Below are 16,787 nucleotides of genomic sequence, written 5' to 3' on the forward strand. Positions count from 1 at the left end.
CTCCATTATCCCCTCTCTCACCTCTAATTTGTTTAATTTGTGCCTTGAGACTGCACCTTGGGCTGAAAGCATCTTCCATTATTCAATTTTAATCACACTTTTCTCACCGTATCCATATATTTTGCTCTCTTTTGTGCTGCTCTCTCATTGTCTCATTGTGTGCTAATTGTGGTTCTCTTTCCCTCCATTTTTCTCTCTTTTTTTCTTGCTATTTTTTGGTTGCTCCACATCACTCGTTCGCTTATTCTCTCTCTCTTTCATTCTCTCTCTCGTTACGATCTGTTGTTGCTTTGTGTGCCGTCTCGTTATCGTTATCGTTGCCGTTACCGTACTCTCGTTATCGTTATCGTTACCGTACTCGTTCTCGTTCTCGTTACTGTTTGCTCATGTGTTTTTTATTCCGTTTTGTGTCGTTCATTCGCTCGCTCGTTGTAATTTTTGTCTGACTGCCACGCCTACACGCTGCGCCCTCATTTTTGCCAAAATCAAAATCAAAACAAAAAAAAAAAACCAAAAACAAAAATCCAATACAAAATCACAACCAAAAAAAATTCGCACAACGAAATCGAAAATCGGTATCTAAACAAAAGCCTCCCGTGGTGGTCTAGCGAATCGCCAGTTGCCCTCGGCGAATGGAGCGAACGGGAACGGCATCGGAAACAGCAACAGCAGCGGCACTGCTGATCTCGGCCAGCTCTCCAATGGGAACCTGATGAAGCGCAGCCGCAGCAACAGCCGCAGCTCCGACTGCACCCTGGACGACACCGACGATGACGAGGTGGAGGACGAAGAGGAGGCCGAGGGCTCGGCCCTCAATCTGGCTGGAGCCATCACATCCTCTTCTGCCCATGACACCACCATCAGCAGTCTCTCCAATGGCAACGCCCATCTGCTGTCCAATGTCAACAATCTGCTGCAGCATCATCCACCCGCCATGGTCGCTGTGACGACGACAGCAGTCGCCTCGGCCAACGGACATTTGGGCACCACCACAGCCATACTGCTGAACTCCACATCGTCCTCGTCCAGCTCCTCGAACCAATCGACGACGCGCGAGGCGCAGATCAATCAGCTGTACGCACAGGTGCACAAGGATCCCAGCAAGCAGCAGCAGCAACAGCAGCAGCAGGCGATCGTCACGAGTGTCCCAGTCTCGGGGAGCATTCCCAGCATCTTCAAGAATGCACTCGGATCTCCGGCGGATAATGGCGGGGCCCTGGGACTCAATGACTTCCATCGCGGCAGCATGACGACATTCGGCACGGGGCCAGCGAGCAGCAGCAGCAATCGTGATCTCAACAGCTCGTACGACTCGATACTGGGCTCCAACGACAAGCTCTCGGAGAACGAGCCGGCGGAGAACTGGATGTATCCGAGTCGAAGGCGGGTGGCGCCCAATGGAGGGAGCAAAGTGCCGCTCCCTGGGGCAAGCTTCACCGATCAGCTCAATCAGGCGTTGACCGATCGCGAGAGGTGGGTTTCAGACACAGACACAAAAAACACAAAAACAAAACAAAAACCAAAAAATGTTGCACACAAAACTGTTATACTCGTGTGCTCGATTGCATTGCAGGCGTCTCGGCGATGGATCCTCGCGACATTCCAGCGACGATTACACGGAGATAAACAAGAGTCAGAGCGCTTCATTGGCGGCCATCAACTGCAAGACGCTGATCAACGAGATCCGCCAGGCGGTGAACGAAGCACAGCCCAAAGGTGAACTATAACCAAACAGAATAATCTCATCTGAAATCTCTGAATCTGAGTAACTCTAGCTAGAAACCGTAGACTCTCCAGAACTAACCCCCCAAGTAGAAATCCAATCAATCAATCAATCAATCCATAGAAACGACAGACGTATGGCGTCTGTCCCAGTATCTTCGTATCTCTCATGCCAATCATCTCATTTCATACACAGATCTGTTGTACATATTGTTAACTGTTTCTCAAAGCAAACTACTAATCGAAAGCTGTATTCTGTTGTGTGAACCATACTCTATATGATATATCCGAAAGTTATGAACCTGTTATACGTTTACCCATTGCCACGATCCTGACTTCCCTCCCTACCTTCCACCCATACATACATGTATCAACTAAATATCTCTAATCTCTGCGCTCTCTCTCTCTCTATATATATATCTTTTGAATGTTCGTGTGCCTAACCATCGCATTCACATGCTCTGCGAAGCATCCTCTAGATAACATAACAATTTTTGGGTGCTGCCAATTACTAACCCAAACTTTTCTCTGTCTTTCTATCTCTAACCCCGACTCTACTGTAAATCCCATTTAAAGTTAAACAAGTTGTTCCACAATCACTCTCCCCGCCCGGCACAGTGCCCTGGCAACAGCAGCACCACCAACAGCAGCAGCAGCAGCAGCTGCAACATCAGCAGTCACTGCAGCAGCTGCCGCAATCGGCGCATGCCACTGGACCGCCCTCGCCCACCAGCATGTCTTCGGGCTGCTCCTCGCCTGGATACTCCCCCAGCCGCACCCTGGATCTGTCCGGTTCCAGTTCCAGCTTCTCTGATCGCAAAGTGGCAGCCGCTGGCTACAATTACAAGGGTGGACCGGTTCACGAGTGGACTAAGGATCAGGTGAGTCTCAAACTTGAAGAGAAATCTCTGTTTCACACGATCTAATCCTCAATTTTCTCTCACAGGTTGGGCACTGGCTGATGGGCATCGAGCTGGAGCGGTACATACCCGTCTTTAAAGAGCACAATGTGGAGGGCGGAGCACTGCTCACCCTCGACTCGAAGGACTTCAAGACGCTGGGTGTGTGCGGCGATGACAAGCACAGGCTGAAGAAGCGCTTGAAGGATCTGAAGGCGAACATCGAGAAGGAGCGCAAGGACATGGAGCGGGAGCGTCGCGAGCGCGAGAAGGCCATACGCAAGGCCGAGAAGAAGCTGGCCAAAAAGAAGTAGTAGTTGAATTCTCTAGTTGAATAAGCATCAAAAAAGTAGCCAAAAACCAAAAGCATACGCAGTATATATATGTATGAATGTATGTATGTAGTCTATGCATACAGCACATACACACACACACACACACACACAAAATACACGTATATATCCAACAGTTATATGATACGATACGATATAAAATAATATAATTTATTTGTACAACACACATGCATACATATACGTCTATTATACATATGTACTACATTTTAAACCTATCGAAACCTAATGGAATTTAGTCGTAATTTACTCTAAACAAAGAAAAGGATATGCAAAGGAAAGCAGCCTGTTGGAGTGTCAGGAGCGATAGGAGAGTAGCAGCAAAAAGGCAGGCAAGGCAACCCATTTCCCAAGGGTCCAACCACCAACCACCAGAAAAATGCACTCGATCATCCTTCAGGCAACCAAGAAAGAATCACAACCAAAAGAAGAAGCTAAGTAACACTAACTAAACAAAATGGCGTTGGACTGACTGATTTTTATGATTAATTTACATACGAAAACAAAACAACAAAAAACAAAAGGAATTCGTTTTTTAAAAGCCAACCAAAAACAAAAAAAAAGAATCATTTTTGAATTGAATGCAAACGAAATGCAAGCAAGAGATAAGGAATTCGCTGAACAGACTTGAAACGAAACGTGGCACAACAGCCAGCTTCACATAAAAGTACGATATATGATTAATGATAATTATAGCTCTGATAAAATATACCTACCTACACATAAATGTAATAATATCTACTATTGTAATGTCGTTTAAGTTAAAAGTGTGTCCCCCCTCTTTTTTGTTCATCTATTTCTTCGATAATATTCGACACTATGCATACCTTCTATGTGTATGCGCATTGTATTTGTCAAGACATCTATGGATCTATGCAATATGTGTATGTGTGTGCAACTATATCTATATATATGTATATCCGCTCCCTGCAATTAATGCTAAAGTATTTTACTGTATGCTATGCCTGAAAGTCATTTAAGTACTTAAGTAGTGAAGAAGCTATCAAAAATGGGTATGTTTTGCTGTACAGAAAGTGGTTGAGCAGGAACTGAGGCACTGTTCTTCAGGTATAACAGCCTCAAAACTGTTATACCCAAAGAGAGTCTCGAGGCATAGAGATGAGCTACTTTCTGTGCGGCTTTAGCAGCCAAAATCAATGCAAAATGTCCACCCCAAAAGTTTGTTAAGCAGCCACAAAAAAATAAGATGGAAGACAGCAGACAGTTTCAAACAAGAGCGATATCTATTCGTTAGCCTAGTAGTACCTATGTTTTGTGTGAGTGCGTGACTGTACCTATTTGTTTTCTGTTTGTTTTTACTTTAATTTGTATAAATATTTGTAGAGGTTTTAGTGTTTGTATTTAACATTTTGTGTAATTGTGTTGTGTACGTAGTTTTATTTACCTTTTAGTTTCGAAATGTTGCAATAAATCTAGATACATTATGGAGGTAAACCGATTGCCTACAATTTCCAACAACTTCCACTCCCCCCTGCGATTATCCCCCTTCGATGGCCGCCCCACAACCATTACAACTTTGATTTTATCGAGGAGAAACCAAAATTTAGCAACTAGTCCTTGGTTTTGATTACACAATTAGCATATATAATACTTATCGACATACGTATATAGTACGAATACTCTCTTTCAATCTCTCTCTATCACTCTGTCTCTCTATTTGACTTTTAAGACCCCGGTCGGGGCCAAGTGGACGCCGCCTTCATGGTGGTGCCCCTTGGAAGCCCCTTGACCGGCAGCGCATATTCACCGCATGTGCATTCACTCGTCTCGTCGCAAGTCCTTAATATAGCTTTTGAAAAGCTCGCCTCTAACCAGTGCCACCAAAGAAAAACCTAAAGAAAAATCAACCGTTATTAACTTACAACAAAATAATAATACGAAGAAAATCCTAAATAACGAATTATGAAATGAAATCAGATTTAAATTCAAATTGAAGGCGCGGCACGTTGTGCGTTCAGCACTTCCGCAAATTACGGAGGGAGGAGCCCATACGAAAACCAGTTGCACCGAGCTCGCACGCGTGCCGAGTCGCAAAAAACGTATTAAAAGAAGATACACAAATATATTGTTATTTTTTTGAGAATGTTTTTCAGTTGAAGTTTATTTTTGGGTAATTGTTTGTAAGAGTTTTTTACACCACAAAACAAAACCAAAATATATGATAATCAATCCAGTTGAAAATTCGTAAAGTTTAAACAATTAAAATGATAAAAAGAAGAGTAATTGTTAGCTGATGCCTCGAAATTCTCAAAGAGTAGGGGCAGACAGTCGCATAAAACACACAAAAACGAAATGTAAAAAACACCTACAGAACACATTCGTGCCTTTTTCATTGCGAAAAACCGTCCCAAAAACCAGAATTGCCAAACAGAGGAGGACCTTTGCCAAAATCCAGATAAATGGATGGGGTCCCGTGCCCGTTGTCCTGTTGTCCTTTGTCACGAATACGTTGAAACATTTAAATGCCCCGCAAATGCCTTATTCAAGAAAATTAGATTACCCATTAGATATTCAACATTATTCAGTTTTGCTTGTAGATTTCGAAACATTTCCTAAACACATTTATTTGTCTCTTCATTTGGTCAACATTTTTGCAAGCAAAGTTGTCTGGGTTGTGTGGCCCCGATCTATAGGTTGTGGAGTTTGATGCTTTGGGGGAGTCTTTCGATGGTGTTTCTATGTGCTTCGACATCTTCCAGCAGAACTTGTTTTTCCAACTAAAATATCGATCGCTTTTGTTTGTTCCTTTATTGATTAATGAGTTTCTTTTGGTTCATTACGCTTGAGTTCTTTATAGTTTGTGTGCCTGAGACTTGAATGTGTGCCATAATATTAAAGTCTATATGTTATCAGAAATCAGCAAGCCGTTCTAATTCATCTAATTATATTGCCAATTATTGCAAAAGTTCATTTCGAAACAGCTTTCCACTAAACAGCATTGCAATTGCCGCGACTAGGAAATTATTATTCAAGAAAACATTGCAATTAGTGAGCGAAAGTGAGGCGAATCCAAATGGAATTTGGCAGAGAAACAATTCTTACAAATCATGGAATACGGAATAATAAATCACAAAAAACTGTGCTAATAAATATACTCCAAAATAAATCTAAATATGACGTGAAATTCCTCTTTACTCTTCTATCTTTAATCTGTTAATCTGTCTGCGTTGCACAGCAATAGGCACACGGAGTGGAGTCGCGTTCGGTTTCAAATGGGTTGTTGTGCGTCGTGCCGCAGACGTTGATCAATGATGCCGCTAGCCAGAGAAAGATTCCCACTTTGGTGTTTGCTGTGTGCGCAGGTCTATATCTATGAGATTTCCTGTTTTCCAACAGACAGAACACAACAGACACAGATGCATCTACATCTACAGCGAAATGAGCCGCTACCTCTTGGAATCTTCCACAGAAACATGAATGGAACATATTTCCATTGGAGTTTTGGTTTTTCTTATCATCATGGAATTTTCCACATCTCTTTTGTGGCCTGCATCTGTTTGGGTCTTGTGCAGAGGTCAATGTTGAAGTGTGTGTTGTCTTAGACAGAGCAAAACTCAATAGGGGTACTCACGCATTTTCTTAACAGAAAGAGCATTCAATGCGCGGTTGTCAGTGTTTTGTTATTTATGAAATAATCTTTGAGTGATTATTTGTTGTACTTTTGACGTAAGCAAAATTGAGCGAAAATGGAATGTGTATTTTCAATAACAAGACTAGCCAACTGTAGGGTTTGTTTTGGAACAACTTAGATTGGGAATGAAGGGCCTGGTTGGGGTATAACAAGATAGAGATTGAGTTTGTCACTTTAGTGGGCAGGCTAGTCAGGGACTTATGTAAGTGTCTGCTGGACGGACCAGTCAAAATACGGGCATTATTTTTGCATTTTCAATCTGATAATGATTGCATTCCGCGCGCGATTTCTACACTCGTAAAACCCATAAAGTTGTTTACTGAATCAAGAGCTGTCGCCGGCGCTGGCGGTGTCGCTGTTGGTGTAAGGCAACGCCTGGGGTCACTGGCACTGTGGCTTAGATCACAACAATACGCGTACCAAACCCCCCACGAAGCGATAAGCGACAATAATAATGCTCCTTTCTTATCACCGATGCTGGAAAAACTATCAATGGGAAGAGAATCGAATCGCTTTGGGCACCATTTTTTTGTAGAAAAAAAAGAACCATTGGCAACAATCATTATTGAGGTGCCTCAAGGGCTATAGTTTCCTGTGATTGATTTCTTATCAGTGCGATGATTAGGCTGTTTGCCGTTGCCGGGTGATTCGAATTGCATTCTGTATTACAACATGCAGTCAGCTTTCGCTTGTCTGGGGTTGTCTGGGCGGGCAGCCCTAGTAACTGACGATCTGACGATCTAGGAAAACTTTCCGACTGGCCAAGTGATAAGCGTTGCGAAAGGTTAAGCAGGCAAATACAAATTTATAGCTCTCGGCCAGTGGCATGTTTCGAAAATTATGTTTAAAAATAACTTCATCGTGATTATTATTATGTTTGAAGAGCAAGAGAGCGAAGTGAATTGAGGCTTGTTCTCTGTTTCACTGATTTCTAGAACTTTCTTTCTCTTTTAGGTCCCATTTAATAGTGTGCATTCCCGTTTTACAAGTCCAAGAACTGCATTCACCTGCTATTAAGTCCTGGACTACTTTGCCGTTGATTGCACAAACCAATATCGCGGTATCGATGCGAGTCCATTGCAAACAGCTCATATTCTTATCAGTTGTGTGCGTGTGTGTGCGTGTGTGTGTGGGCTGTTGCGGAACGAAACCCATGAGTAAACAAACACCTAATCAAACAATAAACACTAAAAGTGTTATTCCTTCTTGGCATCGCCTGCCCGTACTTTGATGAAATATTTAAATTCGCTCAATTCAATTGATGTAGTTAAAAAAGCAAAGCCACAATTCCGGCAATACAATACAGGAGTACCTATATATGTATGTACATATGTAATAAATTGAATGCTGAACAATCAAGCAGCAGCAGCAGCAACAGCGACAGCGCAGCAGCAGCATCCCAACAGATTCTCTTCTGTAGAGGAGGATGTACAGGCAGAGACGTTGACGTTGACAGCGACGCAGGCGTAAGGCGCACAACGTTTATAAAGACCTCCTCCAGTCGGTCGAGCCGTTCATTCAAGAAACATCGCTCGAGCAGTCAACAATAGCCGATCGCAGAGATAACCGATTCGGGACGCGAAAATATACGAAAATAATAATCATTTAACACACAGCTGTGGATCGTAACGAGTGTACAAAAGAGACTCCAGTTCCTGATTTTTAAATTAGTTTGGAATTTGCTTTTTTGGAGAGAGAATTAATTTGCAACGCGAATTATTTACATAACCAGTAGAAGCGGCAACCGGAGCAGCAACTGGAGCAGCAGCAGCAGCAGAGCGGACAGAAGGTCAACAGGCGGACAGACTTATATAATTGCAGAACATACACAAAAGCCTTCACAAACACACAATGACGGGCTATAATTCCAAAGGCGATGTGGCCACCAGCAATGGCAATCATAGGAACGGACACAGCAATGGCAGCAGCAGCAACGGCGACAGGCCGGCCGACGACTTGGCGCAGGAGAATCAAACGTAAGTAAGACTGGAGTCTAGAGGAGCGAAAGATGGTTCGTGAGCCATCACTCACGCCACCAACTCGTTAAGTTCAATCAACTATAATTGAAAGTTCCAATAATTGTCGGCACATTGCGTAGCTGGCGCTTAATGCCCCCTGGGGCCACTTGTTTGCCGCACAAGTCCTTCTGCTTCTCCATCTCCTACTTCTCCTACTCCTCCTCTGAGGTTTTCAACCAACTTTGCACCTGTCCACGTTCCCAATGCGTTGAACCTGTCTTTGACCCGCTTTGAATGGCCGAATCGATATCGATGTGCCCTTGGGTTGGCAGTTAGCCCGTTTAGACCCCAGAGTAGGCCGTGCTTTACGTTTCTCCTGGTTTTATGTTCTGGTTGTTCCTAAATATCAGTTGCCCCAAGCACACGTTTCGGCTTACAATATCAAAACAAATTCTGAACAATTCTCCTCAAAATTTGCTATAATATTACAACAAACAGGATGTGTTCGCGCGACTGTTGCGGTGGGCCCGGTAGCTCCCAAAAAAGTGGCAATACGTGCACGGACAAAAAGACCAAGGGTCTCAGCGAGTCCGAGAAAGTGATACCCACGCCGCAGAGTCTACTGTAAGTTTGCTTGAAATCTACACGCCTCCCAAAACCATTCGTGGCTGCCCCCGACAAGGTCTAGTGTGCTATGGCATATCCTTCATTTATTCAGTTTTTAGTTCAGAAACAAAATTACATTTCGGTCAGCTTTAGATATTTATTTTATTCGTAAAATGTGCTCCAACGATTGCTGCTCGAATCCAAAAGGGAAGGCCGGTGATAAGACCGATGCCCTCTTGCCAAAAAAAATAGTTCCCGTTCTACTCACGCCGGAGAGTCAGCTGTAAGTTCGATCTTCAAACCCTCGAAACTTATTTAAGTTTAGCAAATCAAATTCGAATGCGATATGGCAAGGCACTGTCCTTGATCTTGCCGCTGATATCAAGAAATTAGCTCCGACCAGATCGCGCTGCTTTTTGTTTCGTTTTTGAGTATAAATTAAGACATTCCGGTGTTCCAGTAGCTTGGCCCCTGGTATTGGCTTATCAGCATGATTTGCTGCTTGTGCGCAAGTCATTAAAACCTCATTCGGAACATCTTCAATCTGCATATGATTAGGCACCGGCGACAACGGCGACCACAGCGGTGTGGTCTTGTCTATCGGCAGTCCATACGGACAGGCCAGTCCAGACCATTCCCGTTCCTGCAAAATATAAGACCAAGTGCCACTTACTCTAATAAACGATAACGATTGCCGGCTGGCTGCTGACTGCTTATGCAAGCTCTTTGGCCCAGTTAACAATTGAAACAGCTCTCGCTGATTGGCTGTTAAAAGCGGGTGTGTTCCCTGAACTTGGCATAGGCCCGCGTCTGGCCATAATCTCTGGCAGTGCCAAGGCAACAGATACCTGCAATTGGCAAATTGTGCGATAAAGCGGGGGACTTCCACCTCACCTCTAGAGCCTCCGAACATGTTTGTTGATTAATTTTGAAACTCGTTTCGAACCACTCGACTGCTGAATATGGATGAAGCGGCGAAAAGTTTTCGAAACTATCCACAAGTCGCGTGTTCTGGTCAGATTTACATAAAACTCATACTAACGATCGTCTGGATTATATTCGCATTATGCCGATCGTTTAATTAGTGTTCAAGTTATGCAAACTCCTGTGTGTGGTGCGCTGCCTGTTTTTGTCATTTTAGTGACGCATTTGATGCTAACATTCAGTTGTTAATATTGATAATGGCAGCATCATCATCATACGCGGCTTATCAGTGGGAAAACAAATGTTGTATGATGAAACAAGGGAGAGGACAACGACAACACGTGGGGGGTTAAGGGTTCAGTTTTGGCACCCTCCCATCCCACTTATTCAGCTCAAGTTCTGGCGCGCTTAACCTCGAGAAAACCAAGTTAATTATTGCAGCAATCAAATTTAATTGTGGGTATCAGCTCACCCGATAATTACTCTACAAATTCTCGGCAATTAAGATAAATATTCGTCACAATCTTATTATTTCTTAGGAAAAACACCTGCTGGAATGCTGATAAGCTCCACCTGGGGGGGAGGAGGCTTTGTTCTTATCTTACCAATCTCTTGACATTCTCTTTCAGCTTCATAAATGTATATTAATAAGCTTTTGGCATCTTAACAAAACAATGAAATTCATCGCTTTCTTCTTCAAAATTACAGTGATAATGGAAGAATCCAATGCTCCCTCACGCCCGAAGAGCTGAGGGCTCTGCGGGTGCTCAACGAAGACACGTTTGTAGTCCAAATTCTCTACCTAAAAGTATTCACTGTGCCGTCTCTCTGGTTCAACACATTTCGAGTCTTTGTTGTGTTCTCGCATCATCACACTGATTGAATGTCAATGTTTCGCATAATTAATATCTGTCCTGTTCCGATAATAATTCGATTCATCTGTACTCTGGGGGAGGTAGACACTTCTATCCTTCCTCAGTCCCTTGTCTAATGGCGAGGCGAGCAGATGAATTGCCTCTCTCTAACATGTAACTCATTCATTTCCCCCCACTCTCCACTCCCCAATTAATACTCTTAACTGTGATTTTAACCATCCATTTATTAGCCATTAAAAAGTCTTAACTAATCTCTCCGTTTCTTCGCAGGTATCCATATGAGGTTATCCAGGAAATCGCCGACTTCATTGTGAAGGGCGCTGGCATGCGGCCCAAGATTGGCATCATTTGCGGCTCGGGACTGGGCTCGCTGGCCGACATCATTCAGGATGCGAAGATCTTTGAGTACGAGAAGATCCCAAACTTTCCGGTGTCGACGGTGGAGGGTCACGCCGGCAAGCTGGTTGTCGGCCATCTGGAGGGTGCCATCGTGATGGCCATGCAGGGACGGTTCCACTTCTACGAGGGCTATCCCCTGGCCAAGTGCTCCATGCCGGTGCGCGTGATGAAGCTGTGCGGAGTGGAGTATCTGTTCGCCACGAATGCGGCCGGCGGCATCAACCCCAAGTTTGCCGTGGGCGACATCATGCTGATGCATGACCACGTCAACATGCTCGGCTTTGCTGGCAATTCGCCGCTGCAGGGACCCAACGATCCTCGCTTCGGGCCACGCTTCCCAGCCCTGGTCAACTCGTACAACAAGGACCTGATCAACAAAGCCCTCGAGATCGGCAAATCCATGGGCATCGAGTCGAACATGCATGTGGGCGTGTACTCCTGCCTGGGCGGACCCACCTACGAGACCATTGCCGAGCTGAAGGCCCTCCGCATGATGGGCGTCGACGCTGTGGGCATGTCCACGGTGCACGAGGTCATCACTGCCCGTCACTGCGACATGAAAGTGTTCGCCTTCAGCCTGATCACCAACAAGTGCTCCACCGAGTACAGCGACAAGAAGGACGAGGAGGCTAACCACGACGAGGTCATGTCCGTGGCCAAGAACAGGCAAAAGGCGTGCTGTGAGCTCGTCGCTCGACTGGTCCGAGAGATCCACGCACAATCTTAGGCGTCGAACGAGAGGATTTCGTTGGATTCGAAATTTAACAATAGTTAATTCTCTAGAACTTGCATTTAAGGCGCAGACATTTCACGAATTGTCCCAAAATGTACAGTATAAGCATAGAAAATAGTTTAAACTAAATTATAAACAAGTAAATAGATCTAAAACAAACTCTAGCTATTCCCTCTATCTCTATTCGCTAAGTCAGCTCGGTTGAGAAATGGCGGAGCTATAGAAATTAAATCTATATTGTAAAATAGCGCTAAAAGGGGAGTATCCTTAATGTCCTTGGTACCAAACTGATGGAAAACGATCAGGCAAGACGTCCTGATTACGAAAAGGTGTCGCACGTCCTGATCGGACAAGAAATGTCATCATACCGCATAAAAATAAAGAACAGCAATATTTCAATAAAACACGGCATGCTTTTGGGGGTCTCTTTGCTAAAAAAATAAAATGCGGCATACTTTCGGGGTGCTCGTTTCCGATTATTACAAAATAGCTTAAAATGGCTGATCCTTGTAGTCCTGGAGGTCCTTGGTGGATTCAAACGACTCATGAAACTCTTCCCCACACGAGGACATGTAGTACGTCCTGATCGGATGTGAAATGGCCAAATTATAAAAATTATATCCTTAATCCTTGATGTCCTTGATCCTTATCTGATTGAAAACGATCAGGATTGGTGTCCTGATTACGAAAAGGTGTGGCATGTCCTGATCGATCAACGAATGGCGAAGATATGGCTAAAAGGATCTTTATTATCCTTTTTGTCCTTGCGTGGCACGTCCCGAAAGGACTAAAAATAGCGGAGAAAACAGCAAAGGAAGAGTCCTTGTTGTTGTTGTAAACAAAAGTTGCTGTACAACAAAAATAAAATTGTTGTACAACAAAAGTTGTTTTTATTGTTGTTGTACAACAATAAAGCGTTTTCACAGTGGCGCCCCCAAATCCACGACGGCCACTTCTGGAACTAAAATATCGTAGTTCAAGAAGTTACCGCTTTGTGTTGGGGCGCCACTGTGAACTTTTGAAATTGCTTCACTGAAACGGCCGAAAACTGAAAAATTTCCAGACCGAGTACCAGGCCAACAGAAATCAGCAGAAAGTAGCTGGTTTTTATTTTTTGTACTGTGTCAAAAGCTGGATGCTATGAAACCGCAACTAATTTGTTGGCATCCAGCTTTTGACACAGTAAAAAAAATTAAAACCAGCTACTTGCTGCTGATTTATGTTGGCCTGGTACTTGGCATGAAAATTTACATTTGAGCGAAGCTATTTTGTTGTACAACAGCCACCTCTATGCACAGTGGCGCCCCCGCGATCACGACGGCCACTTCTGGAACTAAAATTCCGTAGTTCGAGAATTTACCGCTCAGGCTGGGGGCGCCACTGTGAATTAATTCAGTTTTGTCAGCAATAACAGTAGCGCCACAATAGACCGGCGAACATTGATGGAACTAAAGTAGTGTAGTTCGGAAATTTACCGCTCTTGCCGGCGGCGCCACTGTGCAAGTGTTTTTGCATAGTGGCGCTCCCGTGGTCACCGGGCGCTACTGGAACTAAAATAACGTAGTTCGCGAATCTACCGCTCATTGCGGTGGCGCCACGGTGCTGAACGTTACTTATGTATAAGATGCTTTAAATCCTCCAATTCTCATCCTATCTGGACGTGAGTCATATCCTCATAATCGGCAGGATGTCCCCCATCGTTTGAAGGTACAAGGACATCAAGGACGATAAGGATATGCCTTTTCAACGCTATTTCGTAATCGGTTTTACGGAAAATAGCTCAAAACTTCCATGATTCCTGTTTGATCAGGACGTGGCACGCCTTCTCGTAATCGGCACAACATCCCCAATCATTTAGAGGCAAGGACAATAAGGATATTGCCTGCTCTTCTCATAGCCCAACCTATAAGACATGCCCGCAGGCCTCCGATCCGAGGCCCCCCATACCAATAAATAAATGCAGATGTTTTCATTAAATTTATAACTTTATTTGATTTATTTGTAAGCTTGGGTTTCTTGGGAGTTTTCGTAACGAATTTTGGTTGTTTTATAAATGTAAAAAATTAATTTTGTTGTTTAGACAAAATTAAAACAATTCAATTACTTAAAGCACTTAATTAAATTAATTAATGAACTATTAATTAATTTAATTAATTTAAATTCGTTAAAAAGATAGATTAGTTGTTTCTTTTGTTTCGTTTTTGTTTTATGAAAGAAGGTACTTGAGAATTATAAATATATGTATGCACCTCTCGAGAGCAGGAATTTAGGAATTCCCCGTCCACCAGGCCGCACCGTTGGTAATCTATATAATTTGTTATGCGTATAAATAGTAAGGGCCTAAAAAACTTGAACGAGCATTAAGGGGGGGATATATGGGGGAATAACTAGTTGTTCAATTTCTTCATAAGTCTTTGGCGCTGATTAGGATTAAGATATATGTTTAGGAGATACTCGTACTCGTGTAGGAGGTAATTCATTAGATACAATAAACATAAACATTAGTTGGGACTTGGATTAGGCAAAAATACATACTTTCAAAGTTAGTTTCGGGTTAGGTTTTTGATTAAAGTTAATGTTCGATTTGTACAGTAAATAATCATCTTCTCCTCCACCTTTATAATTTGAAATTGAATCACAAATGTCTTTAAAGTATTCATAGGCATAGATAGTGCTTCTTAGGCTAGAGTTAATCCTTCCAAATATGTTGGTTAGTTTGTATTTAGTGTGTGTGCGTCTTAGTTCATATATGTATGTGTGTGTGTGTATGCATCCCGCGTGTATGTCGTGTGTGTGGGTGTGTGGAGTGCATTGAAAAGCGATGCAGGGTATATAGATTGTAGTTTCAGTAAATTTCAGAGAGTAGTAGAGTCTACAGATTGGTTTCTAGGATTCCTGGGGTTGTGTACAAACGCACATACGATGTGGCACAGGCAAACAGTTCTCAAACACAACCTTTTGGCAATTACTAGTTTAAAAAAATTACATATCTAGAGTCTGAGTAGAGTTGTGAAGAAAGCGTTAGTTAGGGTAAAAGTTAATGCCTCTCACTAAACTAATATTCAGCTAAATGTTGTCTCGTTCTTGGGGCGACTCTTCTTACATATCGTTTACGTTGTCATGAAACACAGCAGTTTATAATATTTACATATCTAATCGTTAATCGTATCTACTAGATTACGTTTAGGATTTCTTTAACTTTTACTAACTACGAATTCCTCTTTGTTGCTAAAATCTTAATGGAGTAGTTGGTGCGTTTTTATATACAAATTGTTGTTCTCGTCCTCTAGTTATTCACGTTAGTATATGTTTATGTATATTTTATGTATAGTATCTGTATGTTTATGCTAGATTAAAGCTTATGGAGAGTTAGTAGAGTTCACTGGATGAGTTTTCATGAGTTTTCACTGATAGATTGGACCACAGTATGTAGATATCTGTGTGTGTGTGTGGGATCTCTGTGTGGTTTGATTCCTAAATGGTGGAAATTCTTGGTGGTCCTTCCCCCAAGGCTCTGCAATCCATTACGAACAAGTTTGGACTAACATATGTCTTACAATCTACGGTTGTATCCCCTAGAAGGTAAGCATTCTCTATTTTGGATATCTTTTAGTTTGGCAATCACTGTTTATGCTAATGTAAAACAAAAGAATACTGAAATAATGGTCAATAAATAAATCATATATTTTACTAGAACTTTGCTCACACTTTAAATGGGTAGATAGATGTAGAGGGTCGCCTTGGGCATTAAACAAATCTCGCTCTCTTGCAATAAATAACTAAAAGATTAAACATAGAAATAAGCTCTAGAACTGGGCCTGCGTCAGACATTTAAGTATGCGTTCACTTGTGCGTTTCGTTGCTAATTAATCATAAACATAAATGAACTAAAACATTTTAGTTAACATAAAGAATAGGGGAAACTCGCTAAGAGTTTACACGACACCTGCTGAATGCTGGGAGGGAAAGGGGAGGGGAGGGACATAATATTTCAATTACCTGAACATTTTCTGGGACTAGGGGGGGGACTGTTTATTTTGTAGTCTAAAAATTAGTTTGAGTTTCACTTCCTTGTTTTGGTCTTCTCTTGCCGCTGATTGCGACAAAGTCCAGCCATGTCCTTAGTTACTTTTGCCCTCCCTGGCCTCGTCCGGCTGCTGGTCGGTCGGGGGCGTGTTCTCCTGGGTGCGCACCAGATGCGATGGCAGTTGCATGTTCAGCGGATCATTGATCCTTCTCAGGTTGTACTCCAGCTCCGCCGTCTTGCGCTTCAGCTGATTGTAGTGCTCCACATCGAACTGCATCTTCTTGGCATTCTTGTAGATGGTCAGCGAGTATTCGCGGTTTTTCACAGCCTCCATCATGTACTCCTGGGGAGGGGAAAGACAATTTAATAATGAAGCTACCCTCTATCTATCCCCTACTTACCCTCTTGGTCACACAGTAGTAGGCGTACATGGCCATTGTCGTGCCGTAGGTTACAAAATATGTAACCGGCTCCATGATATCCCAAGAGTACTCCCACCAGGTCAATCGGGCCAAAATGCCAAACTGCACGGACATCAGGCCGAGACCCATCCAAGTCATAAAGTTGGTGCGACGAGTGGCCTTTTTGCTTAGTTCAAGCTTCTTCTGCAAAGGGAAATACATAGATGTGAAACTATAATGT

At 43.1% G+C, this 16,787-nt stretch overlaps 3 protein-coding genes across 26 annotated transcripts in view; 2 read left to right on the plus strand and 1 right to left on the minus strand.

Moving 5' to 3' along the window:
• LOC117893056 overlaps positions 1 to 8,323 on the plus strand; it is a 57,946-nt gene extending 49,623 nt beyond the window's left edge. For 8 of the 20 annotated variants that reach the window (XM_034799448.1, XM_034799443.1, XM_034799438.1 and 5 more), the window contains 4 exons: positions 591 to 1,473; positions 1,574 to 1,716; positions 2,299 to 2,603; positions 2,669 to 4,166. In XM_034799448.1, the coding sequence (XP_034655339.1) occupies positions 591 to 1,473; positions 1,574 to 1,716; positions 2,299 to 2,603; positions 2,669 to 2,935 (1,598 nt within the window). In that variant the 3' untranslated portion in view covers positions 2,936 to 4,166. Of the gene's footprint in view, positions 1 to 590; positions 1,474 to 1,573; positions 1,717 to 1,775; positions 1,862 to 2,298; positions 2,604 to 2,668; positions 4,167 to 7,981 lie in introns of those variants that run through there. The other 12 variants (XM_034799442.1, XM_034799447.1, XM_034799444.1 and 9 more) reach the window with 7 other exon arrangements.
• LOC117893063 (purine nucleoside phosphorylase) lies at positions 8,167 to 12,277 on the plus strand. Of its 4 annotated transcripts, none has more exons than XM_034799467.1 (3): positions 8,168 to 8,599; positions 10,820 to 10,891; positions 11,257 to 12,277. In XM_034799467.1, exons 1-3 carry the CDS (start codon positions 8,475 to 8,477, stop codon positions 12,110 to 12,112), a joined length of 1,053 nt encoding a protein of 350 aa, XP_034655358.1. In that variant the 5' UTR covers positions 8,168 to 8,474; the 3' UTR covers positions 12,113 to 12,277. The 4 variants fall into 4 exon arrangements, with proteins under 4 accessions (XP_034655360.1, XP_034655358.1, XP_034655359.1 ...); XM_034799470.1 differs by lacking the exon at positions 8,168 to 8,599 and adding an exon at positions 9,080 to 9,205; XM_034799469.1 differs by lacking the exon at positions 10,820 to 10,891 and having other exon boundaries at positions 8,167 to 8,599.
• A 3,503-nt stretch (positions 12,278 to 15,780) lies between these two features.
• Positions 15,781 to 16,787, minus strand: part of LOC117893061 (calcium uniporter protein, mitochondrial) — a 43,892-nt gene continuing 42,885 nt past the window's right edge. Inside the window, exons 8-9 of one of the 2 annotated variants that reach the window (XM_034799461.1) lie at positions 16,547 to 16,750; positions 15,781 to 16,488 (exon numbers count right to left, since the gene is read on the minus strand). In XM_034799461.1, the coding sequence (XP_034655352.1) occupies positions 16,240 to 16,488; positions 16,547 to 16,750 (453 nt within the window). In that variant the 3' untranslated portion in view covers positions 15,781 to 16,239. The remainder of the gene's footprint in view (positions 16,489 to 16,546; positions 16,751 to 16,787) is intronic. The other variant, XM_034799462.1, reaches the window with a different exon arrangement.

The sequence above is a fragment of the Drosophila subobscura genome, chromosome J (genome assembly GCF_008121235.1).
Source record: "Drosophila subobscura isolate 14011-0131.10 chromosome J, UCBerk_Dsub_1.0, whole genome shotgun sequence".
Classification (NCBI taxonomy): Eukaryota; Metazoa; Arthropoda; class Insecta; order Diptera; family Drosophilidae; genus Drosophila; species Drosophila subobscura.

Excerpts from the sequence above, each read along its gene's own strand:
- LOC117893063 (XM_034799467.1), top strand. The coding sequence starts at position 8,475 with ATGACGGGCTATAATTCCAAAGGCGATGTGGCCACCAGCAATGGCAAT. Across the intron at positions 8,600-10,819 it reads TTGGCGCAGGAGAATCAAAC|TGATAATGGAAGAATCCAAT; the intron begins GTAAGTAAGACT and ends TCAAAATTACAG. Across the intron at positions 10,892-11,256 it reads CGGGTGCTCAACGAAGACAC|GTATCCATATGAGGTTATCC; the intron begins GTTTGTAGTCCA and ends GTTTCTTCGCAG.